The 24880-nt window shown below is 48.6% G+C and overlaps 1 protein-coding gene across 8 annotated transcripts in view; it reads right to left on the minus strand.

Annotated features, from left to right (window-relative positions):
* frmd4a (FERM domain containing 4A) overlaps positions 1–24880 on the minus strand; it is an 894188-nt gene that overhangs the window by 14698 nt on the left and 854610 nt on the right. For all 8 annotated transcript variants that reach the window (XM_086010812.1, XM_086010811.1, XM_086010810.1 and 5 more), the window contains 3 exons: positions 23881–24118; positions 16020–16196; positions 11590–12449 (listed from right to left, as the gene is read on the minus strand). In XM_086010812.1, coding sequence (XP_085866938.1) covers positions 11590–12449; positions 16020–16196; positions 23881–24118 — 1275 coding nt within the window. The remainder of the gene's footprint in view (positions 1–11589; positions 12450–16019; positions 16197–23880; positions 24119–24880) is intronic.

Genomic DNA, 24880 nt, shown 5'->3' on the forward strand with positions numbered 1-24880 from the left:
GCTCCCCAGTGCCGACCCCACCGTAATTTGCAGGGTCAGTTCTTTTTTTAAAATTCATTCACGAGATGTGGGTGTCGCTGGCAAGGCCAGCATTTATTGCCCATCCCTCATTGCCCTCGAGAAGGTCGTGGTGAGCCACCTTCTTGAATACAACTGAGTGTCTCACTGGGCCATTTCAGAGGGCAGTTAAGAGTCAACCACATTGCTGTGGGTCTGGAGTCACATATAGGCCAGACCGGGTAAGGACGGCAGATTTCCTTCCCTAAAGGGCATTAGTGAACCAGATGGGTTTTTACGACAATCCGACAGTTTCATGGTTACCATTACTGATACTAGCTTTTTTTTAAATTCCAGATTTAATTAACTAAATTTAAATTCCCCAGCTACAGTGGTGGGATTTGAACTCACGTCTCTGGATCATTAGTCCAGGCCTCTGGATAACCACTATACTACCGCACCTGTCCATTTATATAGCCATTGCCAATGGCTGAGTGCAACTCCCAGTTAACCCACTGTGCCCAGATTGGATGAAGGTTGGAGCAGCAAGTTGGGGGAGCAGCAGGTAAGTGGGGAATATTTTGCAAGACTGGGGTAACTATCTGACAGGTGCAATAGATGGCTCATGTAAGATTTTGTGCCACTTAAAAGTATGTCTTCAAGTGGAGGACCTGGTGGACGCATCTAAAGAAGGGAGCAGCGCATTGGAAGGAGCAGAAAAGAGCACACAATTAAAAGGAGGCCAGTGTTTACCCCTGGATGAAATGCAGCAAAGGACAGAGAGAGAGAGACAGAGAGAGAGAGACACAGAGAGAGAGAGAGAAACAGAGAGAGAGACAGAGAGAGAGAGAGACAGAGAGAGAGAGACAGAGAGAGAAACAGAGAGAGAGAGACACAAAGAGAGACAGAGAGAGACACACAGAGAGACAGAGAGAGAAACAGAGAGAGAGAGAGAGAGAAACAGAGAGAGAGAGAGAGAGACACAAAGAGAGACAGAGAGAGAGAGAGAGAGAGAGACAGACAGAGAGAGTTTATACACTGTATGAATAGATCTGTATTTTTGTGAACAAACATGAATGTTTTCTGATGCTTTGGCAACATAAGATGTAACTTGTCATGCCAATAAAGCGATTTGAATTGAATTGAATTGAGAGAGACAGAGAGAGAAACAGAGAGAGAGAGAGAGACACAAAGAGAGACAGAGAGAGAGAGAAACAGAGAGAGACAGAGAGACAGAGAGAGAAACAGACAGAAAAATCTCAGAAAAATATATTGTATGCCATGTGGAGGGAAGTGGCACTGAGAGCCAACTCTCTCATCCCCAGAACTGCAGATCAGTGGAGGAAAAAGTTCAATGACATGACGAGGGTAGACAAGGTAACACACTGGCCGCTGGCTCTTTTCTTCCCTCTAGAATTGATAGCTGCACAACTAACTCTTCACACTGCACCGTGCTTATGGGGGACACTAACTCAGGATCTTACAGTAAGTGCCATAATTTCCCCTAACAGCAATCACTTGCAGAAAGAATGTTAAAACTGCTTCCTCTACTTTAACAGGGTGGAACCAGCGGATCTATGACATCGGCTGTCTGATGCCACCTGGGAGACATGGCCGAAATGCTAGCCTTCGCTCAAATAGTGCCTTCACCTAACTCCCTCAATCTTGCTACAGAAGCCATTGTTTTCGGTCCCCGCCACAAACTCCGTTCTTTAGACACTGACTCCATCCCTCTCCCTAACATCTGTCTGAGGCTGAACCACACTGTTCGCAACCTTGGTGTCATATTTGACCCCGAAACGAGCTTCCGACCACATATCGGCAGCACAACTAAGACCGCCTATTTCCACCTCTGTAACATCATCCGTCTCCGCCTTTGCCTCAGCTCATCCGCTGCTGAAACCCTCACCCATGCCTTTGTTACCTCTAGACTTGACAATTCCAACTCACTCCTGGCTGGCCTCCCGCGTTCTACCCCACGTAAACTTGAGAGATGATCCAAAACTCGGCTGCCTGTGTCCTAACTCGCACCAAGTCCCGTTCACCCATCACCCCTGTGCTCACTGACCTACATTGGCTCCCGCCTCGCTACCTCTCTTTCCTCTTTTAAGACACTCCTTAAAACCTACCTCTTTGACCAAGCTTTTGGTCGCCTGTCCTAATATCTCCTGATGTGGCTCGGTGTCAAATTTTTTGTCTTATAATACTTCTGTGAAGCGCCTTGGGATGTTTTACTACATTAAAGGCACTATATAAATACAAGTTGTTGTTGAGGGGTCGGCCATTTAGGACTGAGATGAGAAGAAATTTCTTCACTCAAAGGGTGGTGAATCTTTGGAATTCTCTACCACAGAGGGCTGTGGAGGCTCAGTCGTTGAGTATATTCAAGACAGAGATCAATAGATTTTTTGATATTAAGGGTTATGGGGATCGGGCATAAAGTGGAGTTGAGGTAGAAGATCAGCCATGATCTTATTGAATGGTGGAGCAGGCTCAAGGGGCCGAATGGCCGACTCCTGCTCCTATTTCTTATGCTCTTGGGAGACTTGTACACAATGCCCATGAAATGGAGAGGACCAGAGAGGCCATTCCAGATCTTAGAGAGCTGAGCCCTGACGAGGAGCAGGCCATGGAGTTGTAGAGGAGGCGCTCTGCTCCAGCTGCGGGAGATGGTGCAGGTGGGCAGGTCAGTGGGGTGCACTCCCGGACAAGTGAAACACAGAGGTGATAATATAGAAACAGCTTGCATTTACACAGCACCCTTCTCAAGGAAGTGTTTCATCGGGGGGATCAAGAGGCAGGTTAAGAAGGAGGGCCACAAATGCATTTTTAAGAGGCTTTAAAAAAAAATCATTCTCGGGAGGTGGGCGCCGCTGGCAAGGCCGGCATTTATCGCCCATCCCTAATTGCCCTTGAGAAGGTGGTGATGAGCCGCCTTCTTGAACCCTGCGGTGCACACCCGGACAAGCGCCATGGCATTCCCGTGAAGCAGCAGATAGCCTGAAGTTTCCACACCCTTCTTGCGCTCCGTAATCCCAAGGCGGGGCTCGGATCACCCATTCCCAGCTTGTGCCCTCTTTTCCCGCAGGACCATCACAGCGACGGTGGAGGAAGATGGTGAAAAGGCGTAGGTGGAGCAGGCGCAGGAGGGAAGAACATTCTTTCTGGTGGACGATAAGAGAATGTTGAGGATAAGACTGCAGCAGTCCCACAATGGCTTCTCAGAGTGAGAAATTTCTCCTCATCTCAGTCCTAAATGGCCGACCCCTTCTCCTGAGACTTTGTCCCCTAGTTCCAGACTTTCCAGCCATGGGAAGAGTCTGCCAGACAGAATGTTTGGGAGAAATGAGGATAGAGTACATCAATAACAAATAATTCACAGATTTTAAATAAAAAAAAGTCATCTGGGGAATGTAACTGGCCTGAGCTGAATAATTTACACCGCACTGTCGGACTGATATCCTGCTGGTTTGCTACATTATCCTCGGGGTCAGAAAGAAAATTTCAAAACTTTATCTTCTTAGGAGGTTTTGTCTATTGTAAATCACTTCCCTCAGGAAATTAAATAAGTTGAGTGGAGTCTATGAGAGGCTGCAGGATACAACAGCAGAGGAAATGAGTCTAACGGATCAAATGGTATTTTCTTTAAAAATGAAATCCAGCGCATTTACAGTTTTCAAACTGCTTCACACTGAACATTGCTACAATCTGTCTTCTGCTTTCATTGTCTTGGATTTGGGGAAATGTCAGTTTTCTGAGCAGTTCTTTTATAGTTTTTTCTGTTATCTATTTCCTTGCCTTCAAAATTCTCCTTAAACGTTCACTCCCTCCACCACCGGCGCACTGTGGCTGCAGTGTGTACCATCTACAAGATGCACTGCAGCAACTCGCCAAGGCTTCATCGGCAGCACCTCCCAAACCCGCGACCTCTACCACCTAGAAGGACAAGGGCAGCAGGTGCACGGGAACACTACCGCCTCCAAGTTCACCTCCGAGTCACACACCATCCTGACTTGGAAATATATCGCTGATCCTTCATCGTCGCTGGGTCAAAATCCTGGAACTCGCTCCCTAACAGCACTGTGGGAGCACCTTCACCACACGGACTGCAGCGGTTCAAGAAGGCGGCTCACCACCACCTTCTCAAGGGGCAACTAGGGATGGGCGATAAATGCCGGCCTTGCCAGCGACGCCCACATCCCGAGAATGAATTTAAAAAAAAAGCCTCTTAAAAATGCATTTGCGGCCCTCCTTCTTAACCTGCCTCTTGATCCCCCCAATGAAACACTTCCTTGAGAGGGGTGCTGTGCAAATGCAAGTTGTTTCTACATTATCACCTCTGTGTTTCACTGTTAAATTCATTGCTGAGAAGGTGGGCAGTTAACCTGCTCCCAGACCTCTCTCACTGTCACTCTGTGACTGACTGTGGTGACTCTTCCTGCCCACCCCCCTCCCTATAGAAACATAGAAGATAGGAGCAGGAGTCGGCCATTCAGCCCCTCGAGCCTGCTCCGCCATTCAATGCGATCATGGCCGATCATCCAATTTCAGTGCTGGTCCCTGCTTTCTCCCCATACCCCTTGATCCCTTTAGCCTTAAGAAATATATCCAACGTCTTCTTGAATATATTTAATGAATTGGCCTCTACTGCCTTCTGTGGTAGAGAATTCCACAGGTTCACCACTTTCTGGGTGAAGAAATTCCTCCTCATTTCAGTCCTAAATGGCTTACCCCTTATCCTTAGACTGTGACCCCTGGTTCTGGACTCCCCGACCATCGGGAACATCCTTCCTGCATCTAGTCTGTCCAGTCCTGTCAGAATTTTATAAGTTTCAATGAGATCCCCTCTCATTCTTCTAAACTCCAGCAAGTACAAGCCCAATCGACCCAATCTCTCCTCATACGTCATTCCTGCCATCCCAGGTATCAGCCTGGTGAAGCTTCGCTGAACTCCCTCCATGGCAAGAACATCCTTCCTCAGATAAGGCGACCAAAACTGCACACTATACTCAAGATGTGGTCTCACCAAGGCCCTGTACAACTGGGCCTCTACTACACCCTGTCTTCATAGCTGAAAGCTGGGACCATAGAGATTAATGCACGGCAGCTCATAGGTACTGCATCACAGGATTGCCTTTTATCTATCTGATGCGTTAAAAGTCTTGTCTGTAGTGCCCACTTTCCCTTTCACATTTTCCCCCATCACACTTCCTTAATAACAACCCTATTGTGTAACCCTTTGACTCGTCATGAGCAATGCCATGGGAGGTCTGCTAGTAATATATCATTTTGAAATGGAGTAATTAGTAAATATATTTTTTATTCGTTCATGGGATGTGGGCGTCGCCGGCAAGGCCAGCATTTATTGCCCATCCCTAGTTGCCCTCGAGAAGGTGGTGGTGAGCCGCCTTCTTGAACCGCTGCAGTCCGTGTGGTGCTTAGTATACTTCCTTATAGTGGTTTGGTAAAACCGAGTGTCTCGCTGGGCCATTTCAGAGGGCAGTTAAGAGTCAACCACATTGCTGTGGGTCTGGAGTCACATATAGGCCAGACCGGGTAAGGACGGTAGATTTCCTTCCCTGAAGTACATTAGTGAACCAGATGGATTTTTATGACAATCCGGTAGTTCCATTGTCACCATTACTGATACTAGCTTTTTAATTCCAGATTTATTTAATTAATTGAATAAAAATTCCCCAGCTGCCGTGGTGGGATTTGAACTCACGTCTCCGGATCATTAGTCCAGGTCTCTGGATTACTACAATAGCAAAATACTGCGGAAGCTGGAAATTTGAAATAACAACAGAAAATACTGGACACACTCAGCAGGTCAGGGCAGCATCCACGGAGAGAGAAACAGAGTTAACGTTTCAGGTCGATGACCCTTCGTCAGAATCTCTGGTCCAGTAACATAACCACTGTGCTACTGTACTCCTAATGGGGATGAATTTCCTTATCTGCATTGTCACCTTGGCGTCCATGTCCACGAGCTTCCAGCCCTTATCCTCAATCCCAAGAAGGTAAGTCTTACCCATTCTTGGCTTCTACCCTCCACCACAACTTTGGGGCTTAGGAGGAGGAAGGTGATGAGGATGAGGAAGAACAGCACAGATGCAACGACCTCCTTGTCAATTATGATAATGATGATGAGGAGGAGGAAGACGAGAAGGAGAATGATAAAGAGGGCGGTGCAGGTGGACCGAAACCCACCGATTAGTTCACGCGCGGACCTCCTGTGCGTGTTCCTCCGCCCCAACCCCTTCCATCTCACCCTCTGTTGCCACTTGTTTCTTCACCCCGAGCCACCAGGTCCAATTAGATAGTGTTAATGAGGATGTGGCATTGGCTAACTCACAGAGCACGAGGGATTTGGAGGAGTGGGAAGCGGGTGAGAATGTGGCACCTTCCCAGCACTGGCTGAGGAGAAGGCTACCTATGGCGTCAGGAGTCATGGGGCCCAGAACTTATAGATACTCGCCTGAAAAGAAGGATCTTCAAAGAGCACAACACTTACGTGCCGATTCTGAGATCAGTCTCTGAGAATGTAGGGCAATTTTGAAGGATTTTGTATTATCATTATGGTTGGAGCAGGTATTGGAGGACTTTACTTCAATCACAACGCTGCTGGGATTAGACAGCCATTTATCAAGTTGGCTGTGACATTTTCAAGAATATCCAATGTTTTAATGAGAATTATTACTGGCATTTTTGTTATCTAGGCTGACACTCCAGTGCAGTGCTGAGGGAGTGCTGCACTGTCTGAGGTGCCGTCTTTCGGATGAGATGTTAAACCGAGGCCCCGTCTGCTCTCCCAGCTGGATGTAAAAGATCCCTCGACATTATTTCGAAGAGGAGCAGGGGAGTTCTCCCCGGTGTCCTGGGGCCAATATTTATCCCTCAATCAACATCACTAAAAACAGATTATCTGGTCATTATCACATTGCTGTTTGTGGGAGCTTGCTGTGCGCAAATTGGCTGTCGCGTTTCCTACATCACAACAGTGACTACACTTCAAAAAAAGTACTTCATTGGCTGTAAAGCGCTTTGGGACATCCTGAGGTCTCGAAAGGCACGATAGAAATGTAAGTCTTTCTTTTTGCAAAAAACGATAAAGTTTAATCACTGAAGCGGCACTAGCGTATGTGCGTGTGTGTGTGTGTGTGGATTCGGGCAAACTGCATCATTTGTGAAAAGGCTTTCTGAAGCAAGCATTGTCGGCGACAGGATTAAAGGAGAACAATGGGGAATGGGATAAAGGCGGAACAGTTGGGAGGGGATTAGTTAGAACATGACAATAGGATTTAGGGATCATAATGGGGACAGAATTTAGATTAAACAACAATGTGACTGGAATTTATGGAAAGACATTGCAGAAATGTACTGATGCACAAAAACAATTCTGAATTGTTCTATAAGTAAAGTATTTGTAAAAAAAAACAATTTTGGTGAGTACACTTTCTTATTTACATGGCAGTTTACAATATAAGCAAACTCCTTCCTGTTTACTTGAATTCAGAATTAGGGAAGGGTTCCCGAGTGGTAGCAACCTCTCAAGTATTTGAAATTAGCATCCAATCTTTTATCTTGTATGTAAAAGGGGTTCCGTTTCTGTGAAGAAGCTGAACTGCAGCCAGGTTTGCATCACACGTGACAAGGAAATGGAAGCACAGTGGTTATGTTACTAGTAATCCAGAGGCCGGAACTAATGATCCGGATACAAGAGTTCTAAATCGCACCATGGCAGCTGGGGGATTTAAATTCAATTAAATAAATCTGGAATTAAAAAGCTAGTATCAGTAATGGTGAAACTATCGGATTGTGGTAAAAACCCATCTGGTTCACTAATGTCCTTTAGGGAAGGAAATCTGCCGCCCTTACCCGGTCTGGCCTATCTTCTTCTTAGGCAGTCCCTCGGAACCGAGGATGACTTGCTTCCACATTAAAAATGAGTTCGCAGGTGACTGATGAGTCCAATGCGGGACCTACAGTCTCTGTCACAGGTGGGGCAGACGGTGGTTGAAGGGGCGGGTGGGTGGGGTGCTTGGGTTGACGTGCGCTCCTTGCGCTGCCTGCACTTGGCTTCCGCTTGCTCCCAGCGAAGAGACTCGAGGTGTTCAGCGCCTTCCCGGATGCTTCTCCTCCACTTTGTGCGGTCTTGGGCCAGGGATTCCCAGGTGTCGGTGGGGATGTTGCACTTTTTCAAGGAGGCTTTGAGGGTGTCCTTGAAGCGTTTCCTCTGCCCACCTGGGGCTCTCTTGCCGTGTCGGAGCTCCGAGTAGTGCATTTGTTTTGGGAGTCTCGTATCGGGCATGCGGACAATGTGACCCGTCCATCGGAGCTGATCCGAGCGTGGTCAAAGCTTCGATGCTAGGGATGTTGGCCTGAGTTGGTGCGCCTATCCTGCCAATGGATTTGCAGGATCTTGCGGAGGCAGCGTTGGTGGTACCTCTATATGTGACTCCCGACCCACAGCAATGTAGTTGACTCTTAACTGCCCTCTGAAATTGCCCAGCAAGCCACTCAGTTGTATTGAAGAAGGCGGCTCACCACCGGCGGCTCACCACCACCTTCTTGAGGGCAATGAGGGACGGGCAATAAATGCAGACCTTGCCGGCGACGCCCACATCCCGTGAACGAATAAAAAAATAGATCGAGCGACGGTCACGGAGGCTGCTGGTTTACTGCTGGAGTTCCTGGTATATTCTGGGCAGAATTCCTGGTGGCCCACAGGTGGAATTCCATGTAATTTGTTAATGGAATTCCTAGTGGTTTATGGCTAGAAATCCTGGTCTACAGGTAAAACGATTGCGATGCACAAGGCTAAATAAACACACTTAAAATGTCACATTAGGTCAAAAGGAGTCAAACAATATTTCAGTTTAATTGTCTGTGTTCACACACTGTCCTTACGCCATGTTTCCATCTAAAAGCAAAGGTGCTGAGAGGCGATTTAACCTTTTAATATTTTATGCTTCGATCAGCGATAGCCGTTTGGCCTGAATTAAAAAGACTTGCATTTCTATAGCGCCTTTCACGACCTCAGGGCGTCCCAAAGCGCTTTACAGCCAATGAAGTACTTTGTGAAGTGTAGTCACTGTTGTAATGTAGGAAACGCGGCAGCCAATTTGCGCACAGCAAGCTCCCACAAACAGCAATGTGATAATGACCAGATCATCTGTTTTTTGTGATGTTGATTGAGGGATAAATATTGGCCCCAGGATACCGGGGAGAACTCCCCCTGCTCTTCTTCGAAATAGTGCCCTGGGATCTTTTATGTCCACCTGAGAGAGCAGACGGGACCTCGGTTTATTGTCTCATCCAAAAGACGGCACCTCCGACAGTGCAGCACTCCCTCAGCACCGAGCCTAGATTTTTGTGCTCAAGTCTCTGGAGTGGGACTATGAACCCACAAATCTCCTGACTCAGAGGTGAGAGTGCTGCCCACTGAGCCACAGCTGACACTTAAACTACAACAAACTAACCAAATGAAACGTGCAGCGAGTTGGCAATCCCAGTCTTATTCTATGGACAACATGAACTCAAAGAGAACAGTTGATCCTCGTGTGGCGGTACTGTGGGGTTTCTCTTGAACCCTTAAATTCTTCCTCTCGCCACTGGTGTACCTCATACTGCATAGAAGATAGGAGCAGGAGTAGGCCATTCGGCCCCTCGAGCCTGCTCTGCCATTTAATGAGATCATGGCTGATCATCCAAATTCAGTACCCTGTCCCTGCTTTCTCCCCATATCCCTTGATCCCTTTAGCCTTAAGAAATATATCCAACTCCTTCTTGAATATATTTAGTAAGTTGGCCTCAACTGCCTTCTGTGGTAGAGAATTCCACAGGTTCACCACTCTCTGGGTGAAGAAATTCCTCCTCATCTCAGTCCTAAATGGCTTACCCCTTATCCTTAACCTGTGACCCCTGGTTCTGGACTCCCCCGCCATCGGGAACATCCTTCCTGCATCTAGTCTGTCTAGTTCTGTTAGAATTTTATTAGTTTCAATGAGATCCCCTCTCATTCTTCTAAACTCTATGTATCTATGTAAACTCTAGCGAATATAAGCCTAATCGACCCAGTCTCTCTTCATACATCATTCCTGCCTGGTGAATCTTCGCTGCACTCCCTTCATGGCAAGAACATCCTTCCTCATCTTACATTAAATCTCCCTAATTGACAGCTAATGTTCCGATTTACTTTCTGCACTTGTTGGAATGACTGCCTCCTTTTCTCTAACTCCAGACTGGGCTACCACTGCCTACTACAATAAAACATAAAACTATGAAAAATCATCAGCACGGTGGCATAGTGGTTAGCACTGTTGCCTCACCGCGCCAGAGACCCGGGTTCGAATCCGGCCTCGGGTGACTGTCTGTGTGGAGTTTGCACATTCTCCCCGTGTTTGCGTGGGTTTTCTCCGGGTGCTCCGGTTTCCTCCCACAGTCCAAAGATGTGCGGGTTAGGTTGATTGGCTATGATAAATTGACCCTTAGTGTTAGGGGGATTAAATACGTGGGGTTACAGGGATAGGGTGGGATATGTGTTGGTGTAGGGGTTACGGGGATCGGGTGGGATATGTGTCGGTGCAGGCTCGATGGGCCGAAATGGCCTCTATCTGCACTGTGGGGTTTCTGTGATTCTGTGATCACCTACCTGACACTGCAATAACTGTGCACTCGTTGACATAAAAGCCTGGAAGTTACAGTGAAAATATGAACTCCTAATGCATTCATATCAAATTCCTCGATCGTTATTTTAGCAGCGGTGTAAACACATTTATTAAGTTTGCGTCTGTACGATAATGTCTGCCAGTTGAATTTCACACACACAGATAAATCACATCTCTACCAATATCTTGGGACACCAGTATTTCAGTACCCTTTCTTCCCAATTCCACTCTTTGTTACTTGCACACAGAAGGACTGGAAGGCAATATATTTCTAATGATAAAAGTAAAGGTGGTGTGAATGTGGAACTCGCTACCACAGGCAGTGGTTGAGGCGAATTGCATCGTTGCATTTAAGGCAAAGCTGGATAAGTGCCTGAGGGAGAAAAGAATAGCAGGATATGCTGATGGGGTGAGATGAAGATTGGTGGGAGGAGGCTCATGTGGAGCATAAACACCGGCACGGACCAGTTGGGCCGAATGGCCTATTCCTGTGTTATAAATAGGAACATAGGAACAGGAGGAGGCCATTCAGCCCCTCGGGCCTGCTCCACCATTCAATGAGATCATGGCTGATCTGCGACCTAACTCCATCTACCCGTCTTTGCCCCATATCCCTTAATACCTTCGGTTAACAAAAATCTATCAATCTCCGATTTAAAATTAACAATTGATCTAGCATCAATTGCCGTTTGTGGAAGAGAGTTCCAAACTTCTACCACCCTTTGTGTGTAGAAGTGTTTCCTAATTTCACTCCTGAAAGGCCGGGCTCTAATTTTTAGACTACGCCCCCTAGTCCTAGAATCCCCAACCAGCGGAAATAGTTTCTCTCTATCTACCCTATCTGTTCCCCTTAATATCTTGTAAACTTTGATCAGATCACCCCTTAACCTTCTAAATTCAGCATAGATCACAAATGTTTTACCTGAAATAGCTGATGTTGCTTTGGATGGCTGAGGCATACGGGTTATCCGGCTGTGAGCCACAAAGGCGCTCTGAGCTGTGCTGTAGGGGGAACTCCTGTCTGACGAGTCGGAGCTTGTATGAGAGAGTCTATTGTGTTCCTTCAGCGTGGCTGAAGACCTTTCATACCAAGACCTTAGTTCATCAGACAGCGCAGTTCTGTTTGTGCTCCTTTCAGCATTATCTTTAACGAGGGAAGGAGTCCTAACAATTTGAGAGCGTGATGGTGTCAGCTTTACTGAATCGATATCATCGCCGTGCCAGGTATCCTTATAGATCCCGCCTGCAGTATAGGAGTTCGATGTTTTAAACTGTGCCTTCACGCTGTAGTGTCCCTCTTGGTCATTTTCCAAACTGCGGACTACCACCGGTGTCGGACTTCCCTCGATATACAAAGGATATTCCTTAATTCGGTACTGAGAGGAAGGCTGGCTCTGGCTGTGAAGGTAAAAGCCGCTGTTTGCAGTGCCGTTTTTGGCAGCTAGATTGGGCATGCTCCCTGAATTGGAGGAACCGAGGTTCCCGGCGGATCGGTGCCTCTGCCGTTCCCTGGCCTTGGACGGCGAGTCCTCGGCCAGTGTGGAGTAGTTGGCGTGCATGTGAGCCGGGTAGTAGTGTTCCGAGCTGGAATGGCTGGTGCAAGAGGAGCAGTCATCCAAGGGGTCCGAGCCATTGCTGCTACGAGTCCTTGGTGTGTAGAAGTCGGGACTCCCCGTTTCATTCTCTGACACCACCAGCTTGCCCTGGGATTCCAAGCTGGAGCTCCTGTGTCTAAAGTGCTGTGCTAAACTGTGTAGTCGAGTAGGGCTGATATCTACCGACCTGGGAAAGTGGAAAACAAATTGTTACATTAGGATTGTGACCCTTCGGAATGTACAGAAGCAAAGAGACCGCGCAAACCATTTAAAAAAGGTCCCACAGTACTTTACGGATCGCGCACACACCCCTTGGACACTCTCTATCAAACGCTAATGGGGAGAAATTCAGTATCGCCCCGTTTGGGCGCTAATGATTCCCAGCTTTTTCAAAATTCGCTGTTTGTGCTCCAGGAAGGAAGTGGAGGGTTAAATCAAGTGCTCCACTTCCTTCCTGGAGCGCTAACGGACGCAGTCGGGGCGGTAGTGGTGCCGCGCTGCGCACTGTCCCGTGCATCCCGCGAGACGAGGCTCCTTCCCTCCCTTAAAGGGAAGGGCCATCGCTGCAGGCTCTGCATTGGGACCGGTGAGCCGGTTCCCGACGGCGGCCGAGATCCGGCCCGATCAGCCCCGCGCACTCCAGCAGAGCGCCGGGCTGATCGACCGCGGCCCAGGAGCCATTGAGAAAAATCACTTGCAGCGTTGTTAACATTTTTCTCCTGCCCGCGCCAACATTCCCCTTTAATTTGCATCTCCGAAGCTCCCGGCCTTGCGAATGACGCCTCCGGCAGCTGTCGGTGTTGTTGCCCGGCGATGCTGCAGGGGGCGGGGCCAAGGTTTGGGTCCGGGGCGCTACCGGGGCGATGCGCATGGCAATGATATCACGATCTCTGGGCGCAGGAGACGGTGGCGCTAGTGGTTACTGCCGCCGCAAACCTCCACGTCAATTACGTGGGCGTCGGTCCTATCGCCACGCCCGGTCGCAAAGCCGGTAACGCCAAGTTAGCGGCCCCCCCAGGAGGTACCAAATTTCTCCCCCTTAGAACATAAGAATTAGGAGCAGGAGTCGGCCATTCGGCCCCTCGAGCCTGCTCCGCCATTCAATAAGATCATGGCTGACCTTCGACCTCAACTCCACTTTCCCGCCCGATCCCCACATCCCTTGATTCCCCTAGAGTCCAAAAATCTATCGATCTCAGTCTTGAATATACTCAACGACTGAGCACCCACAGTCCTCTGGGGCAGAGAATTCTAAAGATTCACCACCCTCTGAGTGAAGAAATTCCTCCTCATCTCAGTCTTAAATGGCCGACCTCTTATCCTGAGACTGTGACCCCTGGTTCCAGACTCTCCAGCCAGGGGGAACAGCCTCTCAGCTTCTACCCTGTCAATCCCTCTAAGAATTGTATATGTTTCAATGAGATCACCTCTCAGCAACATATGCGGAGTTAGCTGATCTTGGCTAGAGCAGCAGTAGGAGCCCACTAGCCTCGCCCCCTCCCGGTCATGGAAGGATAAAAGTTGTCAAGTGGTCCCATTCCCGGTTGTAGTGGCGCTTGCTGGAGAATACACATTGCGGATGTGGGATGAGAGCGGCAGCAGGTTTGGCTGCCGCCCCCTTTAGCCTGTCGACCTTCGGGTGCCCCCAGTTCCTGCCAGAAGCTTGCTTTGCATTTCCTAGTAGCTGGCTAAGAGTGACATTGGCACTGAGGAAGGAAGCCAGGCTGCCTGCCCCCCTCTCTTGTGTGCAGAGGCTTTGCCCAGCCAACGATTTGCATGGGGAGACACGGCAAAATAAAAGTGTGTGCCTTTCGATGGAGAACAGCATATGGTTTAGTGGGAAAAAATGTGTGGCACTGCTGGTGTCGTGCCGAGGACAGGAGTAGGTTTAGTTGTACTCCTCCCCATGGGTTGAGTGAAGAGCAACTACTTTGGTGAAGTATTGGCAACCTCAGAATTGTATCCCAGCATGAGTTGGTGCCTTCAGGAGAGAGTGGGATGGGGAAGGAGGATCGCAAAAGAATGCAGAACCTCCCAGTCAGGTGCGATCCGCGCCGCTAGAATTGTTGTAGAGAGTAGGATTGTAGAAATGCCATGTTCTCAATCGAAGTGGCTGCACAAATCAAACTGTGCTACCTGCTGGGTCCCATCGTGTCCAGCTTGGATCAGCAGCTTGAGGAATTGTGAGCACTCGCCTTTGAGATGCTGAGATGGCACAGTGACCGTTACGCAACGAGTGGTTAGGATTTGGAACGCCCTGCCCGATAGGGTGGTGGAAACAGATTCAATAGTAGCTTCAAAAGGGAATTGGAGGAGGAAAAATTGCAGGGATATGGGGGAATGAGCGAGGGGAGTAGGACTGACTGGATTGCTCGTCGAAAGAGCCGGCGCAGACTCGATGGGCCGAATGGCCTCCTTCTGTGCTGTGCTGTTCTGTGGCATTCTGCCCCAGCACTCTGCCAATCACTATAAGGCAAATTCACTAATCCTGCACTGCAAACTGGGAGCTGTGCCCAAACAAGAGTGCAGGTCAGACAATCGGCGCTACAGTGCGGTAGATCCCTCTCCAACGCGCACATCCTCCGAACACGGTTTCCCACTGGGAGCTTGGAATCAATGAATTTTCCGTAGGTTTCTTCTTGATGATGCATGCTTGTGATGTTGGCAACCTCGGAAACATGTTATAAATAATACAGTTTTGAACATTTGAAGCCAGCACATTTTTCAAAAACTGACATCGGAATCCTACAGAATTATAGAGGGAAAAATTCAGTTGGTTGCGCCTCCCGTTAACGCCTTAAGAGGGCGCTAAGTGGGGCGCAAATCAACTAGCGCCCGGGCGCGGCACTGCCCACGCCTCCTGCAAAATTCAGCGGGAGGTTAGTGGTGGCGCTAACCGGTAGTGCTGCGCCGGTGGCGATGATGTCATTGGTGTGCGCAGCGCCCCGCTCACGATCTTCGGGAGCGCCCCCTGATTTACTGCCGGACGCTATGTCCGACAGGGTCAGGGGGGCGTACCTGCGGCCGGGGAGGCGCAATTTAAAGGCGAGGTGCGGGGCGGCCATTTTTGTTGCTGGCCGCCTGCCAGCACCTGCCTGCGCTCCCATCCCCGGCCTCCTGAAACGCCCCCCCCCCCGCGGAGTGCTGGCTTTGCTCCAAGAGCCCGGCACTTCTCTTGGGTGTCGAGCTCTTTTGCCTGCACTCCCAATCCCCGGGGGCCCAGCTGGGCCCCAGGTCGCGCTGCACAAGGCCCCTCCCCTTTAAGAAGGGGAGGAAGGCCGTAGTGCCACGATATTCACTCGCAGCGCCCCAAGAGGGAGGCGGGACGCTTCCAGTAGCGCCCCGCTTCCCTCTTGGGGCGCAACCACTCAATTTCCGGCGCGGGGGCGCTAATTTTTCCGGGGCTAGCGCCTCAATTGGGGTGCTACTCAATTTTTAGCCCATAGAGTGCAAAGTAGGGGTATCCTGAAATAAAGGACGCTAGAATTTGGATACAATTTCAACTTTCCCTATCAGCGCATGGTGCTACTGTGAATGTAGGAAATGCACAGGTCAGCCAGCAGTTGAAAGAGAAAGATTACATTAGATCACTCATCAGACTAGGTTAACCCAAAGAGTTAATCCATCCTTCTCCTTCAGATCTGATGGATCTTATGTGCACTTCCAGTGTTTCCTGTTTATATTTCAGATTTCCCGTATTTACGAATCTTCTTTCATTTCCAAGAGAAAATCGTTGCTTACTTTTTGGGTCACTTACCGCGTGGAATGGACGTAAGGAGGACTTCGTATCCGTAGATCTGGCGTGGATGGCATGCTGGACTGTGAGCAGTTCCAGTGAGGGGCACTTCTTACAGGACTGCTCTGCAGGGACCCGCCACCTCCTGCCTCTGCACAGCTCCCCACACTGGGAAACCGTGTGTGTCCACTCCCCAGGCTGAATGAGAACACAAACACTCAACGTCATACAAATTACTGCAGACTTTCATTTGTAAACATATTGGGGGTTTGCGCCACACGCCCCTCCCCCACCGAGGCGCTAACCCGCCTCCCGTCAAATTCCGCGGGATATTAGCGACGGCGCTATCGGGTAGCGCCCCAATCTTCTGCGCCCTGGAGAACATGACGTCATCTCCGGGTGCAGCGTCCCGGAAGAAAAATTCGCAATCGCGCCCTCGCCGCAGCACCGGGTGATGTTGTCCGACTGCGGCAGGGGTTGCGAACACGGAAGCCGGCCGCTCACGGGGGCGCCATTTAAAGGCACGGTGGCCGGCCGACCAAAAAAATCTGCCGATTTAAAAAAAATATTTAATTTCGGCCACCGGACTGATTGTGCGGCACTCCCGCTCCCCGGTGGCCCACATATCTAAAAATAAACCGGCAGAGCTCGCAGCGTGGGGCCCTTCCATTTAAGAACATAAGAAATAGGAGCAGGAGTCGGCCATTCGGCCCTTCGAGCCTGCTCCGCCATTCAATATGATCATGGCTGATCTTCTGCCTCAACTCCATTCACCGGCCCTATCGCCATATCCCTTGATGCCCTTACTAGTCAGAAATCTATCGACTTCTGTTTTGAATATACCCAATGACTGAGCCTCCACAGCCCTCTGGGGTAGAGAATTCCAAAGATTCACCACCCTCTGTGTGAAGAAATTTCTTCTCATCTCAGTCCTGAATGGCCTACCCTTTATCCTGAGGCTGTGGCCCCTGGTTCTAGACTCCCCAGCTAAGGGAAACATTCTCCCAGCATCCACCCTATCAAGCCCTGTAATAATTTTGTATGCTTCAATGTGATCCCCTCTCATTCTTCTGAATTCAAGAGGACACAGGCCTAGTTTACTCAATCTCTTCTCATATGACAGTCCCCGCCATCTCAGGAATCAATCTCGTGAACCTTTGCTGCACTCCCTCTATGGCCAGTATATCCTTCCTTAGGTAAGGAGACCAAAATTGTACACAGTACTCCAGGTGTGGTCTCACCAAGGCCCTATATAATTGGAGTAAGACTTCTTTACTCCTATACTCAAATCCTCTTGTAATGAAGGCCAGCATACCATTTGCCTTCCTAATGGCTTGCTGCACCTGCACATTCACTTTCAGTGACTCATGTACAAGGACACCCAGGTCCCTTTGAGTATCTGCATTCCCCAATCTTTCACCATTTAGGAAATACTTTGCCTTTCTGTTTTTTCTACCAAAGAGGATAACTTCACATTTATCCACATTATATTCCAGCTGCCACGTTCTCGCCCACTCACTGAGCCTGTCGAGATCCCCTTGAAGCCTCTTCACATCCTCTTCACAACTGACACTGCCACCTAGCTTTGTATCATCAGCAAATTTGGAAATGTTACATTTAGTCCCCTCATCCAAATCATTGATATAGATTGTGAATAGCTGGGGCCCAAGCACTGATCTTTGCGGTACCCCACTAGTCACAGCCTGCCATCCTGAAAAAGACCTGTTAACCAATTCTCAATCCATGCTAGTATATTACCCCCAATTCCATGTGCTCTAATTTTGTTCACCAACCTCTTGTGTGGGACCTTATCAAAGGCCTTCTGAAAATCCAAATACACCACATCTACCGGTTCCCCTTTGTCTACTCCACTAGTTACATCCTCAAAGAACTCCAATAGGTTTGTTAAACATGATTTCCCTTTCATAAATCCATGTTACTACAGGAAACTTTTTTTTATCCGGCACCGACGGGACCGACGTGGTGCCGGTTCATCAAAAATTCCGGATAACCGAGAGCTATAGTAAAAGATACGGAGAGCTGAGAGCTCCTTATAAAGCAACAAACCCTGTTGCTTAGCAACAGGTGCAGAGCAGTGGCCACAAGTTCCAAGCGTCTCTGTAGCTTAGCAACAGCTGCAGCCACACCCAATTGCACAGCAACAGATCGAGGAAGGCAAGTAATATGAAGTAAAACTTACCTGAACCTACTCCTGAATTTTGCCGGTTAACCGAGATTTCCGTTTATTTAGGTGCCGGTAAATCGAAAGTTTCCTGTATTAGTTTCTAAGTGCCCAGTTATTGCATCCTTTATAATAGATTCCAGCATTTTCCCAACTACTGATGTGAGGCTAACAGGTCTGTGGTTCCCTGTTTTCTCTCTCCCTCCTTTCTTAAATAGCGGGGTTACATTTGCTATCCTCCAATCTGCAGGAACCATTCCAGAATCTATAGAATTTTGGAAGGTGACAACCAATGCGTCCACTATCCCAATGGCCACCTCTTTCAAAACCCTAGGATGTAAGTCATCCGGTCCTTGGGATTTATCGACAATTAGTCCCATTAATTTTGCTAGTACTGTTTTTTTACTAATAATAATTTCTTTAAGTTCCTCATTCTCGTCACACCCTTGGTTTTCTCGTATTTCTGGAAGGTTTTTTGTGTCTTCCTCCGTGAAGACAGAAACAAGTATTTATTTAATTTCTCAGCCATTTCCTCATTCCCCATTATAAATTCTCCCGTCTCTGACTGTAAAGGACCTACATTTACCTTCGCCAGTCTTTTCCTTTTCACATACCTATAAAAGCTTTTATAATCCGTTTTTATATTTTTCGCTAGTTTGTGCTCATATTCCATTTTCCCTTTATCAATTTCTTGGTCCCCCTTTGCTGATTTCTAAAAAGATCCCAATCCTCAGGCTGACCGCTTTTTCTGGCAACTTTATAAGCTTCCTCCTTTGACGTAATACTAGCTTTAATTTCTTCTGTTAGCCATGGTTGGATCACTTTTCCTTTTGGGCTTTTATGCCCTAGAGGAATATATGTTTGTTGCAAATTATGCATTATTTCCTTGAATGTTAGCCATTGTATGTCCACCTTCATACCTTTTAGTGTAGTCTCCCAATCTACCATGGCCAACTTGTCCCTCATACCCTTGTAGTTTCCTCTGTTTAGATTGAAGACCTTAGTTTCAGATTGGACTACATCACTCTCAAACTTAATGTAAAATTCAATCATATTATGGTCACTTGTCCCTAAAGGCCCCTTTACCACAAGGTTATTGATTAGCCCTTTCTCATTACACAGTACCAGATCCAGAATAGCCTGTTCCCTGGTTGGTTCCTCCACATACTGATCCAGGAAACCATCTCACATGCATTCCAAGAATTCGTCCTCCACACCATTAGTGGTAATTTGATTTGCCCAGTCAATATGTAGATTGAAGTCCCCCATGATTACCGTATTGCCCTTGTTGCATGCACTTCTAATTTCTTGATTGATCCTGTGCCCTACATTACCACTACTGTTTGGTGGCCTATACACAACTCCCACCAATGTTTTCCGCCATTTGTTGTTTCTTAGCTCCACCCAAACTGATTTCAGTTCTACATCACGATCTGCTGAGCCAAGATCTTTTATCTCTACCGTACCGATCTCATCCCTTATTAACAGCGCTACGCCACCTCCTTTTCGTTTTTGTCTGTCCTTCCTAAATGTTGAGTACCCTGGAACATTCAGTTCCCAGCTTTGGTTACCCTGCAACCATGGGCTGGATTTTCATTGAGGAGGTGGGTAGGAGGCGGGACTACAACTTTTGGGGTTGTAGTCCCGCCTCCATTGAGTTGTAGCCAACCCACGCGTTTTTGACTTGATTGACCTTGTTGAGCCCGCCCAGCGGGCTCTGCAGACCAATTAAGGGCCACCTAGCAACAGGTGACGTCACAGATTGAAATTTCATCTGTCAAGACCTTTTGACAGATGAAATATCAGCGTTTCACAGCTGTTTGAAGCTGTCAAACACTGACAATCTGTACTCCAGGTTAATTCCTTCCTCTCAGGATGATTTAGAGATCTCCCCAGAACAGAAAGCAGAGGCTGCAGATTTTGACAGCTGGCGGCCATTCTGCTTTCTGTGCTGGTGAGATGAGGGACTTCCGAGACCTGAAGGAAGGAAGGCTGTAAAGGTAAGTAAAGGTTAGTAGAACTTCTTTAAACACTTCAAATACACCAAACACACTTACCTCTGCACTCATGCACCCATCACTCACCTGAACACCGGACATCTCAAACCCTCCAAGCCCTTCAGCCCGACGGCCCACCTCGCTAACTTGGCGTGGTGTGGAGCCGTCGGGAATCCCACATTTCAACAATGAAAATAGGGATTAGGCTGAAAACTGCCTGTTAACTACCTGTTAACAGGCAGTTAATTGGCACTAATCCCCTTCCTGCCTTGGGGAGGCGGGTCCCAGTGCGGGGTGGGTACCCGCCTCCTTTGAAACTGGCATGGAGGCGGGTTGGGGGCGGGATGGGGTCGGGACCCTCGATTTCGGGATTTTAAACCCCCACGCGCCTCCAATCCCGACTCCACGGCCCAATGAAAATCCAGCCCCAAGTCTCTGTAATCGCAATTACATCACACCCATTTACTTCTGTTTGTGCCATTAATTCATCCACCTTGTTGCGAATGCTACGTGCATTTAGATAAAGTGCCTTCAACGTTGCCTGATTAATATTTTTCTGCACTTAGTGCAGGGAAGAGCCCCTGCATCGCGGCAGCGTCACGCGTGGCCCACATCCCAGGAACAAATAATTAAAAAATGTAAAGTTTTGGAGCTTTTCAATTGTGGAGTTTTCACACTGCAGTTTGCATCATCCATTATTGCCAGCATTGTGGCTGCCAAGGTGTTCTTATATTCCTTCCCCTGTTCTTAGGATGTGGGCAAAGCTGACAAGCCACATTTATTGCCCATGCCTAGTCGCCCTGAGAATTGTTTGTACAACGTAGTGGGTTGTTGGGCTACGTCAGGCGGCATTAAGAATCAATCAGAGTCATGCGCAGGGCGACAGAGTCCCTTTCTTAATTAGTGCGGGTTTTTAACGTCGATCTGGCAACTATTGTGGTCATTTTCCAGGTGCCCGCCCAAAGCTTACCAGAGTTATTCAATTCAATTTCCTAACTTGCCACGATGACACTTGAACCCGTGACCTGTAGGTTGGTAGTTCAGTACCATGCTCACTAACACTGTTGTGCACCACGTGGCAGGAAGAGCAACTATTTGGCAACATTTGAGCCTGGAGGGTGGACGCTGGGATGGAAAAGAAAAATATACCGAGCAAAGAAAAACTGTAACTTACCACTGCCACCAGCTGCGTTCAAACTTCCCAAATGAATCAGAATCATTAAAAAAAAATCTTCCGGGTGAATCGCAAGTGCCGGCAGCACTGGTTTTGGTCAGGCAATTGCTGTTTGCGCATGAATGATATTTCAGTCCCGTAAACTTGAGGCCATCCAAAACTCTGCTGCCCCGTGTCCTAATTCGCACCAAGTCCCGTTCACCCATCACCCCCTGTGCTCGCTGACCTACATTGGATCCCGGTTAAGCAGCGCCTCGATTTGAAAATTCTCATCCTTGTGTTCAAATCCCTCCATGGCCTCGCCCCCTCCCTATCTCTGTAATCTCCTCCAGCCCCACAACCCCCCCCCCCCCCTGAGATATCTGCGCTCCTCCAATTCTGGACAGTTGAGCATCCCCGATTTTAATCGCTCCACCATTGGCGGCTGTGCCTTCAGCTGCCGAGGCCCTAAGCTACGAAATCCCTCCCTAAACCTCTCCGCCTCTCTACCTCTCTTTCCTCCTTCAAGACGCTCCTTAAAACTTTGGTCACCTGCCCTAATATTTCCTTGTGTGGCTCGGTGTCAAATTTTGTTTGATAATCGCTCCTGTGAAGCACCTTGGGACGTTTTACTACATTAAAGGTGCTGTATAAATACAAGTTGTTGTTGCATTCTAACAGCATTGCAGAGGTTGAGGTCAGATCCATTGCCCAGCTCCATCAGGTGTGTAGCACTAGCAGGCCTGAGAAGGTGAAAGTGCCCCAGAAGAAAGGTTCACCCTGAATTAAACCAAACGCTGTACTTTCGGCTGTGTGGAAGTTAGTTTGCTGAGCACTGTAAAGGTAATGGGGACATTTAAGCTGGGATCAAAATTCTATTCTTAAGAAAAAAAAATCTTGCATTTATGTAGCACCTTTCACAACCTCAGCACGTCCCAAAGCGCTTCACAGCCAATCAAGTACTTTTTGACGTGTAGTCACTGTTGTACGCGGCAGCCAATTTTCACACAGCAAGGTCCCACAAACAGCAATGAGGTAAATGACCAGATAATCTCTTTGTTTTTTTAAATTGCGATGTTGATTGAGGGATAAATGTTGGCCAGGGCAAGGGGAGAACTCCCCCGCTCGTTTATTTGTGTAAGTGAGTGTAGAGCAATGGGAAGAATGACCGGTTTTTAGTGGCCAGGAGACCAGGTGAACTCTCTGCCCCTCTTCAAATAGTGCCGAGGGATTTGATGGAACTAGAACAAGAGGATTGCAACTGATACAAGAATAAGTGCATTTCTTTCAACAGCACCAGAATAGACAGAGTCCATTATTCTCATGCTTGAATAAGATACATTGGCCGGAATTTTCCCGTAAAAAAATAGGGTGGGTTTGGGGCAGTTAAATTGTTAAAAGTGGGATTCCCGACCTGATCCCGCCACCAACCCGCTCAGTTCCGGTTTTGCCGGAGGCGGGATGGGGGGGGGGGGGGGGAGGCGACCAATCCGCTCCCTGGGGGCGTTACCTCAATTTAAATATTGTAACGAGGCTGGAAGCCTCGATTTTCCCCGTCCATTTTGAATTTAACAGCCTGTGGACGGGTTTCACACAATTTGTGAATCCCGGCAATTAAACTGAGGCGGGGACTGCTGCACCCAGGAGGTAAGTGGCTTTATACCCCCCTCCTGGATCCAGGGTCCCGGCCTAACACACCTGCCACAATCAGAGACCCCACCAAGAGGCCTCCGATCGCCTTCCCGGGCCCTCCCCCCCCCCCCCCAACGATGATGAGGAGGCTGGCCACAATCCTCCGGCCGCGCCCCCCCCCCCATGATGCCCCCACAATCCCTGACACCCCCTCAATCCCCGATTCCCCCCCCACAATCCCTGATCCCCCCCGATTCCCGAACACCCCCCCCAATCCCCTGCTGATCCTGCAAACCTCCGCCCCCACCCCCGCCGATCCTCTCTCCCCATCCCGATTACCGACTCCCCTCCCGCTGATTGGCAACCCCCTCCCGATTCTCGACTGCCCCTCACCCCCCAATCACGCCGATCCCTGATACCCCCTCCCGCGATCCATCCCCTGGACGGACCCCTCGCCACTGAGGCCTACCTGCCCGCAGCCAGCCAGGCCGCCTCTCAAACTGGCTGGCTGCGGGCGGGAAACCGAGGCCTCACATTCAAATTAGGCCCTGCCAGTAATATTGGCAGAGTCTGCAGGAAACCCGGCCTCCTGAGCTTCCTGCCCGCCTCGGACCAACCCTCCATCCCGAAGAAAATTCCGGCCATTCTATCTGACGGCATTAGAATAGATGCAGCTTACAGGCACTCATCACAGTGTCTCCTTCTCTCTAAACTCATTCTATTGCAGTCTGATGGCACTAGAATAAGATACATTCGATAAAAAGTTGAAACTAGAATGGGTGCACTCCATGTGATAGCATAAAAACAAATAACATAATTACGTCATAAATTGCCTTTAATGCTATTTCAAATAGAGGTGAGTTCTGCCCATAAGGGTGTCGTGCAATGTTCAGCCCCTTCAGTGCTGATGTGACTGACCTGGAATGACTGTGAGAGGCGCGCTTCTTGACCTTTTCATATGGTTCGTCTAAGGATGACTCCTTCCACATTTTTGGTTTAATGGGTGACTTGTCGTAGTCGCTGCGATGGTAGTGCAGCTGCCGCAATCCGTCCAGAGACTGCGGGGGAGGAGGTCTCTGATGTGAGGGTGGGCGGGGAGGGAGACCTTTATGTGGAGACTGCATTGGCGACGCAACGCTAGTAACGTGGCAGTCTTCTGCAAAAACAAAGAAACACAAGAACATAAGAATTGGGAGCAGGAGTCGGCCATTCGGCCCCTCGAGCCTGCTCCACCATTCAATAAGATCATGGCTGATCATCGACCTCAACTCCACTTTCCCGCCCGATCCCCATATCCCTTGAATCCCCTAGAGTTCAAAAATCTATCGATCTCAGCCTTGAATATACTCAACGATTCAGCATCCACAGCCCTCTGGGATAGAGAATTCCAAAGATTCACAACCCTCTGAGTGAAGAAATTTCTCCTCATCTCAGTCCTATATGGCCAACTCCTTATTGTGAGACTGTGACCCCTAGTTCTAGACTCTCCAGCCTGGGGAAACAAACTCTCAGCATCTACCCTGTCAATCCCCCTCAGAATCTTGTATGTTTCAATCAGATCACCTCTCATTTTTCTAAACTCCAGAGAGTATCGGCCCATTCTACACAATCTCTCATCATAGGACAGCCCTCTCATCCCAGGGATCAATCTAGTGAACCTTCGTTGCACCGCCTCCAAGGCAAATATATCCTTCCTTAGATAAGGAGACCAAAACTGCACACAGTTCTCCAGGTGTGGTTTCACCAAAGCCCTGTACAATTGTAGGAAGACTTCCTCACTCTTATACTCCAACCCCCTTGCAATAAAGGCCAACATGCCATTTGCCTTCCTTATTGCTTGCTGTACCTGCATGTTAACTTTCTGTGTTTCCTGTAGGAGAACACCTAAGTCTCTCTGTAAAATTACTTTTAACAAGCT

This window comes from Somniosus microcephalus, chromosome 17 (assembly GCF_052327205.1).
Source record: "Somniosus microcephalus isolate GS21.2 chromosome 17, FLI_Smic_1.0, whole genome shotgun sequence".
Classification (NCBI taxonomy): Eukaryota; Metazoa; Chordata; class Chondrichthyes; order Squaliformes; family Somniosidae; genus Somniosus; species Somniosus microcephalus.